The 13,952-nt window shown below is 44.7% G+C and overlaps 1 protein-coding gene across 3 annotated transcripts in view; it reads left to right on the top strand.

Moving 5' to 3' along the window:
* Positions 1-6,362: 6,362 nt before the first annotated feature.
* The window catches only part of SRPK1 (SRSF protein kinase 1), an 84,911-nt gene continuing 77,321 nt past the window's right edge, over positions 6,363-13,952 (top strand). For 2 of the 3 annotated variants that reach the window (XM_058432274.1, XM_032140308.2), the window contains exons 1-2: positions 6,363-6,469; positions 6,998-7,058. In XM_058432274.1, the coding sequence (XP_058288257.1) occupies positions 6,457-6,469; positions 6,998-7,058 (74 nt within the window). In that variant the 5' untranslated portion in view covers positions 6,363-6,456. Of the gene's footprint in view, positions 7,059-13,952 lie in introns of all 3 variants that reach the window. The other variant, XM_032140307.2, reaches the window with a different exon arrangement.

Raw genomic sequence — 13,952 nt, 5'->3', positions numbered from 1 at the left:
CGTGCCTAGTCAAACTTTTGATCTTAAGTTCGTTATTTGTATTGTCTAAGTCTGCATGACCCCTGGAACATGCTAAGTATAGCAGAGCATCTTTGTCTGGCTTGGGAGCCTCCTAGGGGCCCCCAATCTTATATTTATAATTTACCTTAAAATACTTTGGTATCCATCCTTGGAATCAAGGCAAGGAAAGCATATTCTAGATAAGGATATTTAAGAAAGCTCTTCTGGGACTTCTAGAACCTTAGGATCCAGCATGTTTCTGTTTTGGCAACTCACATAGAGGGGATGTGCAGCAAGACTTTCTTACATTCCCCTCGTCTTGGACTCCCAGATTGCTTTTTTTTAAATTGGCATTTTAAAGAAATAAATCTACTTCTTAAAAAAAATACTTGGGCATATTAAATCTTTTGGGAAAGACAGGATGACATTTGTAGGCACCAGTTACTTACATACCTAGGTGCAGCTTGTGTTTTAATCAGCAATTTCCATTCCAAGAGTGGTTAGTAAATATTCCAGTCAGAAAATGACTGCAACAAAGTAATTCAGAGTCATTGCCATAAATTTTGACAATGACAGCCCTTTTCTAAAATCCATTACACAAATTAACAAGCAACTCTTTTCACCAGTGAAAACCCATTTCTGATAACACCTGTGATGTGAATCGAGCTTGGAACAGCATAACAAACATAAGGGAGACTCCATCTCTAGTTGCCTGATCCCAGCAGTGAGGGTGAGAGTCCTGACTCTGGGATATTGTTCTCCCTACCATGAGTAAACCTTTCATTCATGCTGTGGCCAGAGCACCTAAAAGGACAGAGAGCTGGGACCTCAAAGAACTTACAGGACAGGTTATAGGACCTGTTTTGTGCCTGCCTGCTAATGAGTGTGCAACAAACCTATATGTGGCAGATTTTAGTCTGAAACTTTTCTTTATGTCCTGGAAGTAGGCCTGTCAGGGAGGCAAACCCTCACCATGTCAAGCTTCTCTGGCAGGCATCACTCCCAACCAAAAAAAAGCTAAGAGTTGGGCATGATCAGCTAAGGTCAGTTTGCAACACCTTGCTCCCACCCAGAACACTTCCAGGGAGCAGAGCAAGGGCCCTGCCTGCTCAGGGATCACCAATCTCTAACCTCCTCATCCTTAGAGAATCCCCTTCACCTCCTAGCTACTGCCTTTATTCCCACCCTACCAAGCCAAGGCCTTTATTCTTTCATCTTCTCCACCTACGACCCCGGATCTTTCACCCCAGCACAATTTCTTTGTGAAACTTAACCTTTTATAGAATGAAGCCAGAAATGGGGTCATCTCCAGGTGGCATTGGTTCTCCAGGGATCAGGGTGCCCGAGGGGCAGACTTACCTGCTTGGAAAATGCCAGCTGCTTTGGGTGTCTGACTGCCCAGACAGGCTGTGCTGGATATTCTCTGTTTGGCCCTCCAGATCCACTCTCCACCTTTCTCCACCCTGCTTTATGCCCTGGGAGGCTGGCTTGTGTGGACTCATCACCCAGGCTTCCTTGCCATTTAACTTCCAGATGGGTTTTGTCAATGATGAGGCACTCGTTTGAGAAGATGTGGGTCTTTATTTCCCTGCCCTCTCCCTGCAGGGCTCATTAAAGGGCACAGCTGCTGCCAGGCGGGCCTCTCTTACTACAGCTCTGTTATGGGTTGAATTTTGCCCCACTACCCGACAAAAGATATGTTGGAGTCCTAATCTCCAGTACCTCAGAATGTGTCCTTACTTGGAGACAGGGTCTTTCCAGAGGTAATCAAGTTAAAATGAGGTTTTTAGGATGAGACCCAATGCAGTATGACTGGTGTGCGTATAAAAAGGGGAAATCCCAACACAATGAGAGACAGGTGCACAGGGAAGAGCATGTGGCGAGGGAGATGATGGTTATCTAGAAGGCAAGAAGGGCCTGAAACACATTCTCCCTCACAGCCCTCAGAAGGAACCAACCCTGCCAACACCTTGATTTCAGACTTCTAAGCCTGTGAAACAAGAATTTTCTATTGTTTAAGCTACCCAGTTGTGATACTTTGTTATGGCAGCCCTGGAAAAGTTTTTTTTTTTTTGAGATGGAGTTTTGCTTTTGTTGTCCAGGCTGGAGTGCAGTTGTGCAATCTCGGCTCACTGCAAGCTCTGCCTCCCAGGTTCAAGCGATTCTTCTGCCTCAGCCTCCCAAGTAGCTGGGATTACAGGCGCCCACCACCATGCCCAGCTAATTTTTTTTTTTTTTTATTTTTAGTAGAGATGGGGTTTCATCATGTTGGACAGGCTGGTCTTGAACTCCTGACCTCAGGTGATCCACCCGCCTTGGCCTCCCAAAGTGCTGGGATTACAGGCGTGAGCCACCGCGTCTGGCCCCTGGCAAACTATTAATAATAAACCTCTCCCTGGGTTCTGATAACACCTCCATCCTCTTCTCCCTTCAGGCCTAGAGATGGTAAAAATTCCAGCTGTTGCTTGTCCCTGGATGTCTATCCCTTGTTTGTTTTCCTTAACACCTTTATTCCTTCATTAAATTCTTTTCAATTAGCCTTTATGCCATGTGTTCCCTGATACCCAGGCCTATAATATATAGATTTTCCCAATATAATTCACAAAACCATGTATCCAAAAGGTAAGAGAAAGTTTTGTTGGGGTTTTCCAATTATGCAGACAGCTATCGGAAATCTTAACTCATTCAAAATAAATCATCTCATGTATTTTCACTTTCTCCTGTTGTCCATTTCATCTCGCAGGACGTACGGGATGCCATAAAGGGATGTGCTGCTTTGGATTTTAAGTCAGATCAAAACTTTAGACAAAGCACAATAATTTGTGATAATCAAGGCAGACAATGTTGGGTATGAGGAAACATGTGAACTCAACGTTAGACGTTCAGATTTCAAAAATGTCAAAGAAGCATTAGAGAAGATTCCAGGGCAGTCTTAACAAGTAAGTTAGCTCAAAAGGGATAGGATCTTTTCAGAAATTGAATTCTGAGACTACCCATGAGCAGCCAAAAATATGATGGGTTATGGTTTCCGAATACCTCTACTTTTAAAGGGACTTGCAGGAGAAAAACAGCTGATGGAGAATGGGTATGCATGTAAGAATGAATAGCTACCACTTTTTTTGTGTGTCTTTTTTTTCCTTTTTGTGCAGGAAAGGGTCTTGCTGTATTGCCCAGGCAAGTCTCTAACTCTTGGGCTCAAGGTATCCTCCTGCCTCTGCCTCCCTAAGTGTTGGGATTACAGGTGTGAGCCACCGTGCCTGGCCTACACTTTTTTTTTTTAAATTTTTTGCCACCACTTTTAAGAATAGTTTCTGGGGAGCCTAAGGGGGGCAGATTGTTTGAGCCCAGGAGTTCCAAACCAGCCTGGGCAACGTGGCAAAACCCCATCTCTACAAAAAACGCAAAAATCAAGTGGATATGGTGGCATGTGCCTGTAGTATTTCCAGCTACTGGGGAGGCTGAGGTGAAAAAATTCCTTGAGCCCAGGTTGCAGTGAGGCAAGATTTCACCACTACACTCCTGCCTGGGTGACAGAGTGAGATCCTGTCAAAGAAAAAAAAATTCTGGAAGGTTAAAAGTCCAGAATAGGTCAAGCTCTGCAAACTTGGGAGAAAAAACTGTTTTTAAAGTTACATTTAAAGCAAAATGCACAAAAAGGGGATGGTTGTAGAATAGGGGAAATGAACAAACTTACTTTCATGAACAGTTATAGAGATCTTAGGAAAAGTGGAGAGCCAAAGCATGATGGAGGAATAGAGAAAAACAGATGGAAAAAAAAGAGAAATGGTCAATTCTGGGAACTCAGTCCAGTGAACTTCACATTGACTCTGGAACAATTCTGAAAATGAGTTATTAAACAGATGGTTAGTAAGCTCTTAGAGAAGCAATAGCCACTCAGAGTCAGGATAGGTATGACTGTATCACACCAAGCTGAACATATTTCCTTTTTGATGGGTCTGCAATAACCAATTCAGATTTAACACAGCTCTAATATTGTCCCTCTCAGTGTTTGCTCTCTTTCATCCTGACATTTCTCATAAACTGCAGATCATTTACCCTTTTTTTTTTTCTTTTGAGATGGAGTTTCACTCTTGTTGCCCAGGCTGGAGTGCAGTGGTGCAATCTCCGCTCACTGCAACCTCTGCCTCCCGGGTTCAAGCGATTCTCCTGCCTCAGCCTCCCAAGTAGCTGGGATTACAGGCATATGCCACCACGCCTGGCTAATTTTGTATTTTTAGTAGATATGAGATTTCACCATGTTGGCCAGGATGGTCTCGATCTCTTGACCTTGTGATCTGCCCGCCTCGGCCTCCCAAAGTGCAGGGATTACAGGCGTAAGCCACTGTGCCCCGCCCATTTATTCTTTTATTAGACAAATATATGAGCACCTACTAAGTGCCTAACACTGTGTAGGCACTGAGTTTACATCAAGGAAAACCTAAGCAGGGTCTCTACACTCAGTTTACTTTGGGGTGGGCAGTACTTTCCCAATTCTGGGATTTTTCCTAGCCATCAGCTCTCTCCCTGTCTTTTCTAAACCACATGTGGTTATCCTGAACTCACACATCCTCAGAGTCTAGGGCTTCCCTGTCTGTCCTAACCTTCCTTTGTTTTCAACTTTACAGCAGGGAATAGACTGGGCTGCATCCTTCCTTGACCAACAGGTACTGTCTTCTTTTGCAACATACCCAGACATGCTATCATTCAGGTTCCATGCAACATATATCAATTATCTAAATTTCAAATTTGGCTAACCTGCCTTTCCAGCCTCACCTTCCATTTCATCCCTTCAGTTGTTACCAGCCCCAATCCTAGCCCCCACCTACAGGTGTCCACGTCTGTGCCTTTTTGCTCAATGTATTTTCTCATTCAGGAATGTCTGACATCTCCTTCTCCACCTATAGAAATCTTACAGATCTCCTAACACCTGGCTCAAAAACTGCCTCCTCTGGATGGGCTTAATTACTTACTTTGCTCAATAAGTCCTGCCAAAGCCCCCATGCTTGACTTGTGCTGTACTATTGCCCTCTCATCTTCCCTTCTCAATTACTTGTTTAGAGCAAAGGTCTTCAGAGCTTCCACTCTGTCCAGCTGCGGTACTTTACAATAGGGGTTGGTAAACTAAGATCTGAAATAAGAATGGTTGAAACGGTTGAAAAAAGATCAAAAGGGCCTGGCTCAGTGGCTCACACCTGTAATTCCAGCACCTTGGGAGGCTGAGGTGGGAGGATTGCTTGAGCCCTGGATGTCCAGGCTGCAGTGAGCCGAGATCATGCCACTGTACTCCGGCCTAAGCAGCAGAGCAAGACTGCTCTCTGTCTTTCTTTAACCCTCACCTTCCCTTCAAAACTTAACAAAGACCATGTTTAAATCAATAGAAGAACATTTTATGACATGTGAAAATTATATGAAATTCAAATTTCAGTGTCCATACATAAATTTTTATAGGAACACAGCCCATATTTTCTGACTGCTTTTGAGCTCCAGTGGCAGAGTTGAGTAGCTGAGAAAGAGATCTTATGGTCCACAAAGCCTAAATATTTACTATATGACCCAAAGAAAAACTTTGCTGAGCCTGCTATGCAATAGGGGCTTGATGATTAAATAACTGGGTCGTACACCAAGATTCTGAACATACACGCAGGCCCTCTTAAGTTTAGTGTCTTTATGTAATGGAAGAAATAACTATTTTGCCTTTAAGTTGCCATAAACATCAAATGAGATAATGCACTTAGAAAAGCAATAAAAAAAAATCTTATAAACAAGACAACTTTATCATGTATTGAAGGTGGTAGAATAAGAAAACATTAAACGTTTTTATTCTCATTTCCCCTTCTTTCCTTTACAGCTTTCATTTAAACTTGAAATTTCAAGAGAAAATTCACTTTTGAAGTTTTTACTTTTCAAGTGATAATAGGGTCACAGGTTCTTTCCTTCCAGTCTTTTTGTGTTGCTCCCACTCCCTTTTCTTTCTCACATGTAATTTTTTTCCATTTTCTTTAAATAGTATCTCAACTGGGCTCACAATAGCTCAGGGAAGGAGAAACTGGGACATGCCTGATTAATCCATTTTACAGGCCAGGAAACTGAGGCAGATCCCAGTTGCCTCCGAAGCTCTGACTCAGCAGCATGCAGGGAGCCCTGCCGCTCTATGCGCCTTTTCTAAGCAAATAGAACAAAGCTAACCTTGCCAGGTTTCAAGCTTGGATCTCTAACACTCCTTCAACGTTCACCCCCCGGCGTTCCTCCCCGCTGCGCCCCCTCCCTCTCCTTGCCGCCCCCTCCTCGGGAGCAGGTGGTAGGCTCCGCGCCCAACGCGCATGCGCGCGGCGCCGTGGGGCGGGGGTGGGGCGGGACTGGGGGGCGGAGTGTGAGCGGGCTCGGTTTTGGGCCGCGGCGGGAGCCGGAGTCGCCGCCACTCGAGTGCGCAGGCGCCTGGCGGTTACCGGTCTCACCATGGAGCGGAAAGGTGAGCGGTGGAGCGGCCTCCGCCACGAGGGGCAACGGCCGCCGGGGCGAGGCCCGGGTCAGCGCCGGGAGCTTCGCTTAACTACCGCGGTTCGGTTCCCGGGCGTGCGGCGCTCCCCCACTGAGGTGGCGCCGCCCCACACCCCCTGTCTCTGGGCTGCGGGTCCGCGCCCCTCAGCCCAGGCGTCCTCTGGCGCCGGCCGTCGCCGCCCCTTGTTCCCCGCCAGGCCGGCTCGCGCCTTGGGGCCACTCCAGGGACCGGCCCTTGGCGGGCGAGGCAGGCCCCCATCCGCCCGCCCCCTGACCCGGCCTGAGACCCCTCCGGCGCATCCCGCCCGGGCGCTGCTCTGCGCCCCGTGGGCCGCCAGCCCCACGGCCGGCCGTCTCGCCGGAGCCTCCGCGCTCGTCCCTCAGCCGCCCCGGAGGCAGGCCCCGCAGCCGGGCCTGGCGCCCCTGCTGGGTCTCCAGCCTCACCTTGGTCGCCTCCTTTCCTCCACATTCGCCCTTCATCCATCCCTCTCTCCTGCAGTGCTTGCGCTCCAGGCCCGAAAGAAAAGGACCAAGGCCAAGAAGGACAAAGCCCAAAGGAAGTGAGTCTTGTACCCCAACATCCTATTCTTTGGATTTTCCTCCGGCACCTTCTCTGCTCTGGTTTCACGTCTTGAACGTGCACCGGGTTTGGGCACCCTGTGGCCGCAGCCGCATGGCCTCGGGGCAGCTCGGAGGGTCGCTCTCCAGCAACCATGTGGAAGAGAGCTGCTGTTGCTGAACGCCAGGCCTGGGTCTTAGCAGCCCCGGGCCTGCTGGAAAGGGCTGTCGGAGGAGGACCAGAGCCGGCCCGGTACCTTTCCTCCCCAACTCCACAGAGGAGGCACCAACTCCCCTAGCTTGGACCCCCCCCACCGGAGCTGGTAGATCATTATCGGTCTGTTTCTGAACTCTGGTCTCTCTTTCTTACCTGCTCCCCAACGTCTTAACTTGCCTCCGACGTCTGCACGGTAGGCCTTAAGGAAATTCTGGAATGAATTTTTCCGTGTTTACTTTGGGTTCTACCAACCACACACTCCCTTTCATACAGGAGGGCATGGGGCTTTTCCCTGGGTTAGTCAACTTCCTGAGCCTGCAAGGCGCATCGGTTTTTTTGCAGTGTGCCGGCAGACCGCTGTGTATGCAGTCGGTATCTGTTAACTGCTTCTCTTCTGTCTAAACCTCAACCAGATGCAGATAATCTTCCGGAGTGGGCATCACAATAGTAACGGGAGAGTTCTTTAACAAACATTGATGATTCTGGTTTGGCGTATTAAGCGCCACATGTCCAGTTTTATCAGTAGGATGCATAACAGTAGTTTAGTGCTATCGTGGCAAGTTCAAAAGTTGGTCACAGCCTAGTAGAAACTCAGGTAGCAGGCTTAGCAGCAAGTGAGGCTAAGCCTTAAGAACTTTCATCATGTACTAATGTTTAATTGCAAAGGGTCTTGGAAATCAGCTCTTAGACACTTTGTATTCAGAGAGAGATTCTATGCCTAGTTCTTAATTTTAGATGTATTATCTTTATACTTTTACATTTATTTGATGTTTTGTGGCGTTGTATGCGGTCTAATTCCCTCTGAGCTGATACAACACATGTCAAAGGCCTTCCTGGGTCACCCCACTGAATGACAATACCAGATTAGGGGGGTGTAGGGGTGTGGTTTTTGGAGGCTACCTACTGTTTGGGGAGAGCACATAATGACCTCTCTTTCAGTAGAACTAAAGTGGTAGGTGACCTCACCTCTTGCTCCATTTTCTATTCTATCTTATGAAATGTATTTTGTAAGTGCTTGGTGACGAAGGCTTGTAAATGTGAGTTTGTGTGTGTCTGTTTGGCTTTGGATTATCCATATATGGGATTATTCAAAATCAGTTTTTAATCCTAGATTGTTTAATAGAAACAGCAAGGTGCTAACTTGGTTCTAGTGTGCAGTAGGAATTGAAATGTTACTTTTCTGTGCCTGGTTTAGTTATTCTTTGTGGAATTGATGAGAATGTTGTTAAAATGTTCTTTTCTATTGATACAAGGAAGTTGCAGTTTTTATTATATTACTCTATTTTTTAGAAATCCTGGTCTCTCAGACCATTTGTCCAGATCTCTCTTACCACTTGGAAATTAATTTGAGATTAGCCCAAATCAAGCTATAAATTGAGGGGTAAATGTATATAGATGATCATATACTTTAAGCACCAGATATCTATTACTTTCGATTATCTATTTAGACCATGTGCTTTATTTCTAAAGCCAGATAGATGTATATCTGTTACCCCATTCACTACTATGGATAACTTAGAGTTATTTGTGTTAATTGTTTGCAAGTATGGATTATAGATAACATAGCAGTCATTTTACTGAATATTATTTCATCTTGAACAACTTTGACTCTTGAAAATATGCGTGAATGAACTGCCTCCATTGTTATTTCAGAGGTGTTTTATTTTTGGTTTAGTTTCCAATTAATAAGTTCTTTTTGTTTCTTTTTGAATTTACCTGCCTTTTTTTCTCTTTTTCTTTTTGAGGCAAAAAGAAAGCCTGTCGCCCAGGCTGCAGTGCAGTGGTGTGATCTCGGCTCACTGCAACCTCCACCTCCCAGGTTCAAGCAATTCTCTTGCCTCAGCCCCCCAAGTAGCTGGGACTACAGGCGTGTGCCACTACGCCTGGTTAATTTTTGTATTTTTTTTTGTAGAGATAGGGTTTCACCATGTTGCCCAGGCTGATCTCGAACTCCTGAGCTCAGGTAATCCGCCTGCCTCAGCCTCCCAAAGTGCTGAGATTACAGGCGTGAGCCACTGCATCCTGCCCTTTTTTTTCCTTTTTCTTTCTTCCTTTTTGGCTTTCTTTCTTTCTTTTCTTTCGTTTGTATACCAGCCTCCTTTTAAGTAGCTGAAATGTCTAATTAAGTTGGTTAGAGTACTGTGTTAGAAGTTCAAGCCTCAGCTAAGGTAACTTGACTCTGTTCCATGACTTCTGACTGCACTCCTGATGACTTCCATTTATTTTGCAAAGGTAAGCTGCTAGTTACAGGAGGTGAGTCAGGAAGAAGATTTGAGGAAGAAGCATGCCATACCATAGAGTTTGGTCTTTGGAGATAGATGTGGTTTTGAATTCTGATTTTGCTACTTTTTAGCAATCTGACCTTAGACGAGTTAATTAAGGAAACAGTCTTATGTATATATCCTGACTGGCAGTTCAGTCATAATGAAAACTGATCAGGACCTAAAGGTATGAAAACGAAGCGTTTAAATGAAAATTTTAGAAAGTTTTGGAAGTGTTACAGTAAATAGCATCCTTAGTAATTTAGTCCTGTTGTGTCACAGGCAGAAGGGATTTTCAGTCGCCTGGTACTGTAGATCTTAAACCCAGGGTCTTGAAGCTGGTGACAGAAGAACCAAAACTTGGAATTCAGGGTCCCTTTCCAGCTCAGTGTTTGTTAGAGTGGATTTCCTTTGGGTTCTTTTCACTGTGCTGGAGTATTTGACTTTGGGATTTTTAATTTTCTTATTTAGACAATTCTTCATTTTACTTTTGCGGACGCTATGCTTTTATTTACTAACATTAACTAGTTGGTGATGATCTCCATTTTACTTTACAGATAAGAGAATTGAGGTTTGTCAGATTACTCCCCTAGAAAATTGCAAAGCTGGGATTTGAACCCAGGTCTGACATACCCAAAGCCCTGGTTACCAATCATGTGTTTCTTTTTTTTTTTTTTTTTTTTGAGACGGAGTCTCGCTCTGTCGCCCAGGCTGGAGTGCAGTGGCGCAATCTCGGCTCACTGCAAGCTCCGCCTCCCGGGTTCACGCCATTCTCCTGCCTCAGCCTCTCCGAGTAGCTGGGACTACAGGCGCCCGCCACCACGCCTGGCTAATTTTTTTGTATTTTTAGTAGAGACGGGGTTTCACCGTGGTCTCGATCTCCTGACCTTGTGATCCGCCCGCCTCGGCCTCCCAAAGTGCTGGGATTACAAGCGTGAGCCACCGCGCCCGGCCACCAATCATGTGTTTCTAAGTGACAGTCCTTTTGGTGTGTCTTACAACAGGTAAGGTAGAAGCTGAGTTGAAAGAGGCTTCTGAATGAGAGACCTCTGCATGCTTGGGGGTTTGGGTGCCCTTTCATGACCTACTGTCCTGTGTCTATGAAACAGCACGATCATGCATCTCCCTCTGAACATTTGTTTTCAGTGTTTATACCAAGAGCTGTGAGCCTTTATTTGTTTGTCATAGCTTTTATAATTTAACAGTGTATGTCTGTTTTTGTTTTGTTTTGTTTTGTTTTTTTGAGACAGGGTCTCACTCTGTCACCCAGGCTGGAGTGCAGTGGCGCATTCTCAGCTCACTGCAACCTCCACCTCCTGAGTTCAAGTGATTCTCCTACCTCGAGGTCAACTGTTATATCTTTTTTAAAATTTACATTTTTAATTGTGTGTGACTCCCTTAAATATAAACATGTACTTGCAAAATTGAATTTCTAGAACTCCTCTTGTCAGAAAATATTTTGTTCTCTTCTTCCTTTGTAGTAAGTTTTGTTTACATTAGTGTTTCTACTACAGTGCGTCCCAGGCTTGACAAATTACCATTTTCCTTTAGATTACTTGAAACCAGCAGCTTGTTGAAGTGCCAAAGTGAATAAGGCTGTGGGTGCTTAGGAATTCCCTTACTAAAAGTGAAGAAGGCTGGGTACAGTGGCTTATGCCTGTAATCCCAGCACTTTGGGAGGCCAAGGCCTTGAGCTCAGGAGCTTGAGATTAGCCTGGGCAACATGGTGAGATCCTGTCTTCTGAAAACACAAAAGTTAGCTGGGTGTGGTGGCACGTGCCTGTAGTCCCAGCTACTCAGGAGACTGAGGTGAGAGGATCTCTTGAGCCCAGGAGGTAGAGGCTACAGTGAGCTGTGATTATGCCACTGCACTCCAGCCTAGGTGACAGAACAAGACCTCTCTCTCCAAAAGAAGGAAGAAAGATGATCAACTAAAATCAATTTAGGCCTTGTGGAATAACTGGCACGTTTTTGTGGGGTTTTTCCCACTTTAGGTAAGCTATTTTGCTCATGCTCTCCAAATCCTCTCTATCACTGTTACTAGTTTGGGGATATTTTTAAATTGGCTAAAGTATTACAGGCATACTTCGGAGATACTATGGGTTCACGTTCAGTTCCAGACCACCTCAAAGCGAGTCACACAAATTTTTTGTTTCCCAATGCATATAAAAGTTACGTTTGCACTGTACTGTAGTCTGTTAATTTTGCAGTAGCGTCATGTCTTTTAAAAATGTACAGACTTTAATTTAAAAATACATTATTGCTAAAAAATGTTAAGGATCATCTGAGCCCTCAGTGAGTCATAATCTTTTTGCTGGTATAAGGTCGTGCCTCAATAATAATTTTTGTTTAAGAGAGATGGGGTCTGGTACTGTTACCCAGGCTGGAGTGCAGTGGTGCTATCATAGCTCACTGCAGCGTCAAACTCCTGGGTGCATGTGTTCCTCCTGCATCAGTCTCCCAAGTAGCTGGGATCACAGGCACATGCCACCATGCCCAGCTCATTTTTTATTTTTTATTTTTTTAAGGGATGGAATCTCATTATGTTGCCCTCAAGCTGGCCTTGAACTCTTGGCCTCAAGCAATCCTCCTGCCTTAGCCTCCTGAGTAGTTGGGATTAAGAGTGTGAACCACTGCACCCAGCTATGGTCTTGCCTCAGTATTGATGGCTGCTGACTCATCTGGTGGCTGCTCAAGGTTGGAGTGGCTGTGGCAATTTCTTAAACAATGAAGTTTGCTGCATCTGTTGACCCTCCCTTTCACAAAGATTTTTCTGTAGTATGTGACGATGTTTGATAGTATTTAACCCACAGAGGAACTTATTTCAAAATTGGAGTCAGTCCTTTCAAACTCTGCTACTGTTTTATAAATTAAGTTTATGTTATATTCTAAGTCCCTTGTCATTTCAACAATGTTCACAGCATCTTTACCAATAGTAGATTCCATCTCAAGAAACCGCTTTCTGCTGGGTGTGGTGGCATGCACCTGTGGTCCTAGCTACTTCGGAGGCCGAGGTGGGAGGATCGCTTGAGCCCAGGAGTTCAAGGCAAGCCTGGGCAACATAGTGAGACCCTAGTTCTTAGAAAAGAAAGAAACTTCTTTTTAAAAAAAATTAATTAACTAATTAGTTATTTTGAGACAGGGTCTCACTATGTTGCCCGTGTTGGTCTTGAACTCCTGGGCTCAAGCCATCCTCCCACCTTGGCCTTCCAAAGTGCTGGGATTACAGGCGTGAGCCACCACACCCGGCCAAGTAACCACTTTCTCATCATAAGAAGCAGCTCCTCATCTGTTCAAGTTTTATCATGAGATTGGAGCAATTTAGTCACATCTTCAGGATCCTTGTCTAATTCTCGTTCTCTTGCTGTTTCTACCACATCTGTAGTTACTTCCTCCACAGAAGTCTTGAACATTTCAGTCATGCATGAGGGTTGGAATCAACCTCTTCCAAACTTCTGTTAATGTTGATATTTTTACCTCTCCCTATGAGTGTTCTTAATAGCATATAGAATCGTGAATCCTTTCCAGAAGGTTTTCAATAGATTTTTCCCAGACCCATCAGAGGAATCACTATGGTAGCTATTGCTTTATCAGATGTATTTCTTAAATAATAAGACTGGAAAGTTGAAATGACTCCTTGATCCGTGGGCTGCAGAATAGATGTTATGTCAGTGGGCATGGAAACAACATTAATCTCTTAGTATGTCCCCATCAGAGCTCTTGGGTGACTAGGTACATTGCGAATGAGCAGTAATATTTTCAAAGGAATCTATTTTTCTGAGCAGAAGGTCTCAATAGTGGCCTTAAAATATTCAGTAAACTATGCAGTAAACAGATGTTCTGTCATCTAGGCTTTGTTGTTCCATTTATAGAGCACAGGCAGAGTAGATTTAGCATAATTCTTAAGAGCCCTAAGATTTTTGGGATGGTAAATTAGTATTGGCCTCAACTTAAAGTCACTAGGTATGTTAGCTGCTAACGAGAGTCAGCCTGTCCTTTGAAGCTTTGAAGCCAGTCATTGACTTGTCTCCAGCTGTGAAAGTCCTAGATGGCATCATCTTCCAATAGAAGGCTCTTTTGTCTACACCTAAAATCTGCTGTTTAGTATAGCCACCTTCATCAATTATCTTAGCATCTAGGTAACTTGCTGTAGCTTTTTCATCAGCACTCACTGCTTTACCTTGCACTTTTATGTTATGGGGATGGCTTCTTTCTGTAAACTTCATGAACCAACCTCTGCTACCTTCAAATTTTTCTTCTGCAGCTTCCTCACCTCTCACAAACTTCATAAAATTGAACAGTTAGGGCCTTGCTCTGGATTGGGTTTTGGCTAAAGAGAATGTTGTGGTTGGTTTGATCTTCCATTCAGACCACTAAAACTTTCTCCATCTCAGAAATGAGGCTTGTAAGCTGGGCGT

This window comes from Hylobates moloch, unplaced genomic scaffold, assembly GCF_009828535.3.
Source record: "Hylobates moloch isolate HMO894 unplaced genomic scaffold, HMol_V3 SCAFFOLD_20, whole genome shotgun sequence".
Lineage (NCBI taxonomy): Eukaryota > Metazoa > Chordata > Mammalia > Primates > Hylobatidae > Hylobates > Hylobates moloch.
Note: the sequence above shows the minus strand (reverse complement) of the source record. Positions and strands in the feature narration are given on the sequence as shown.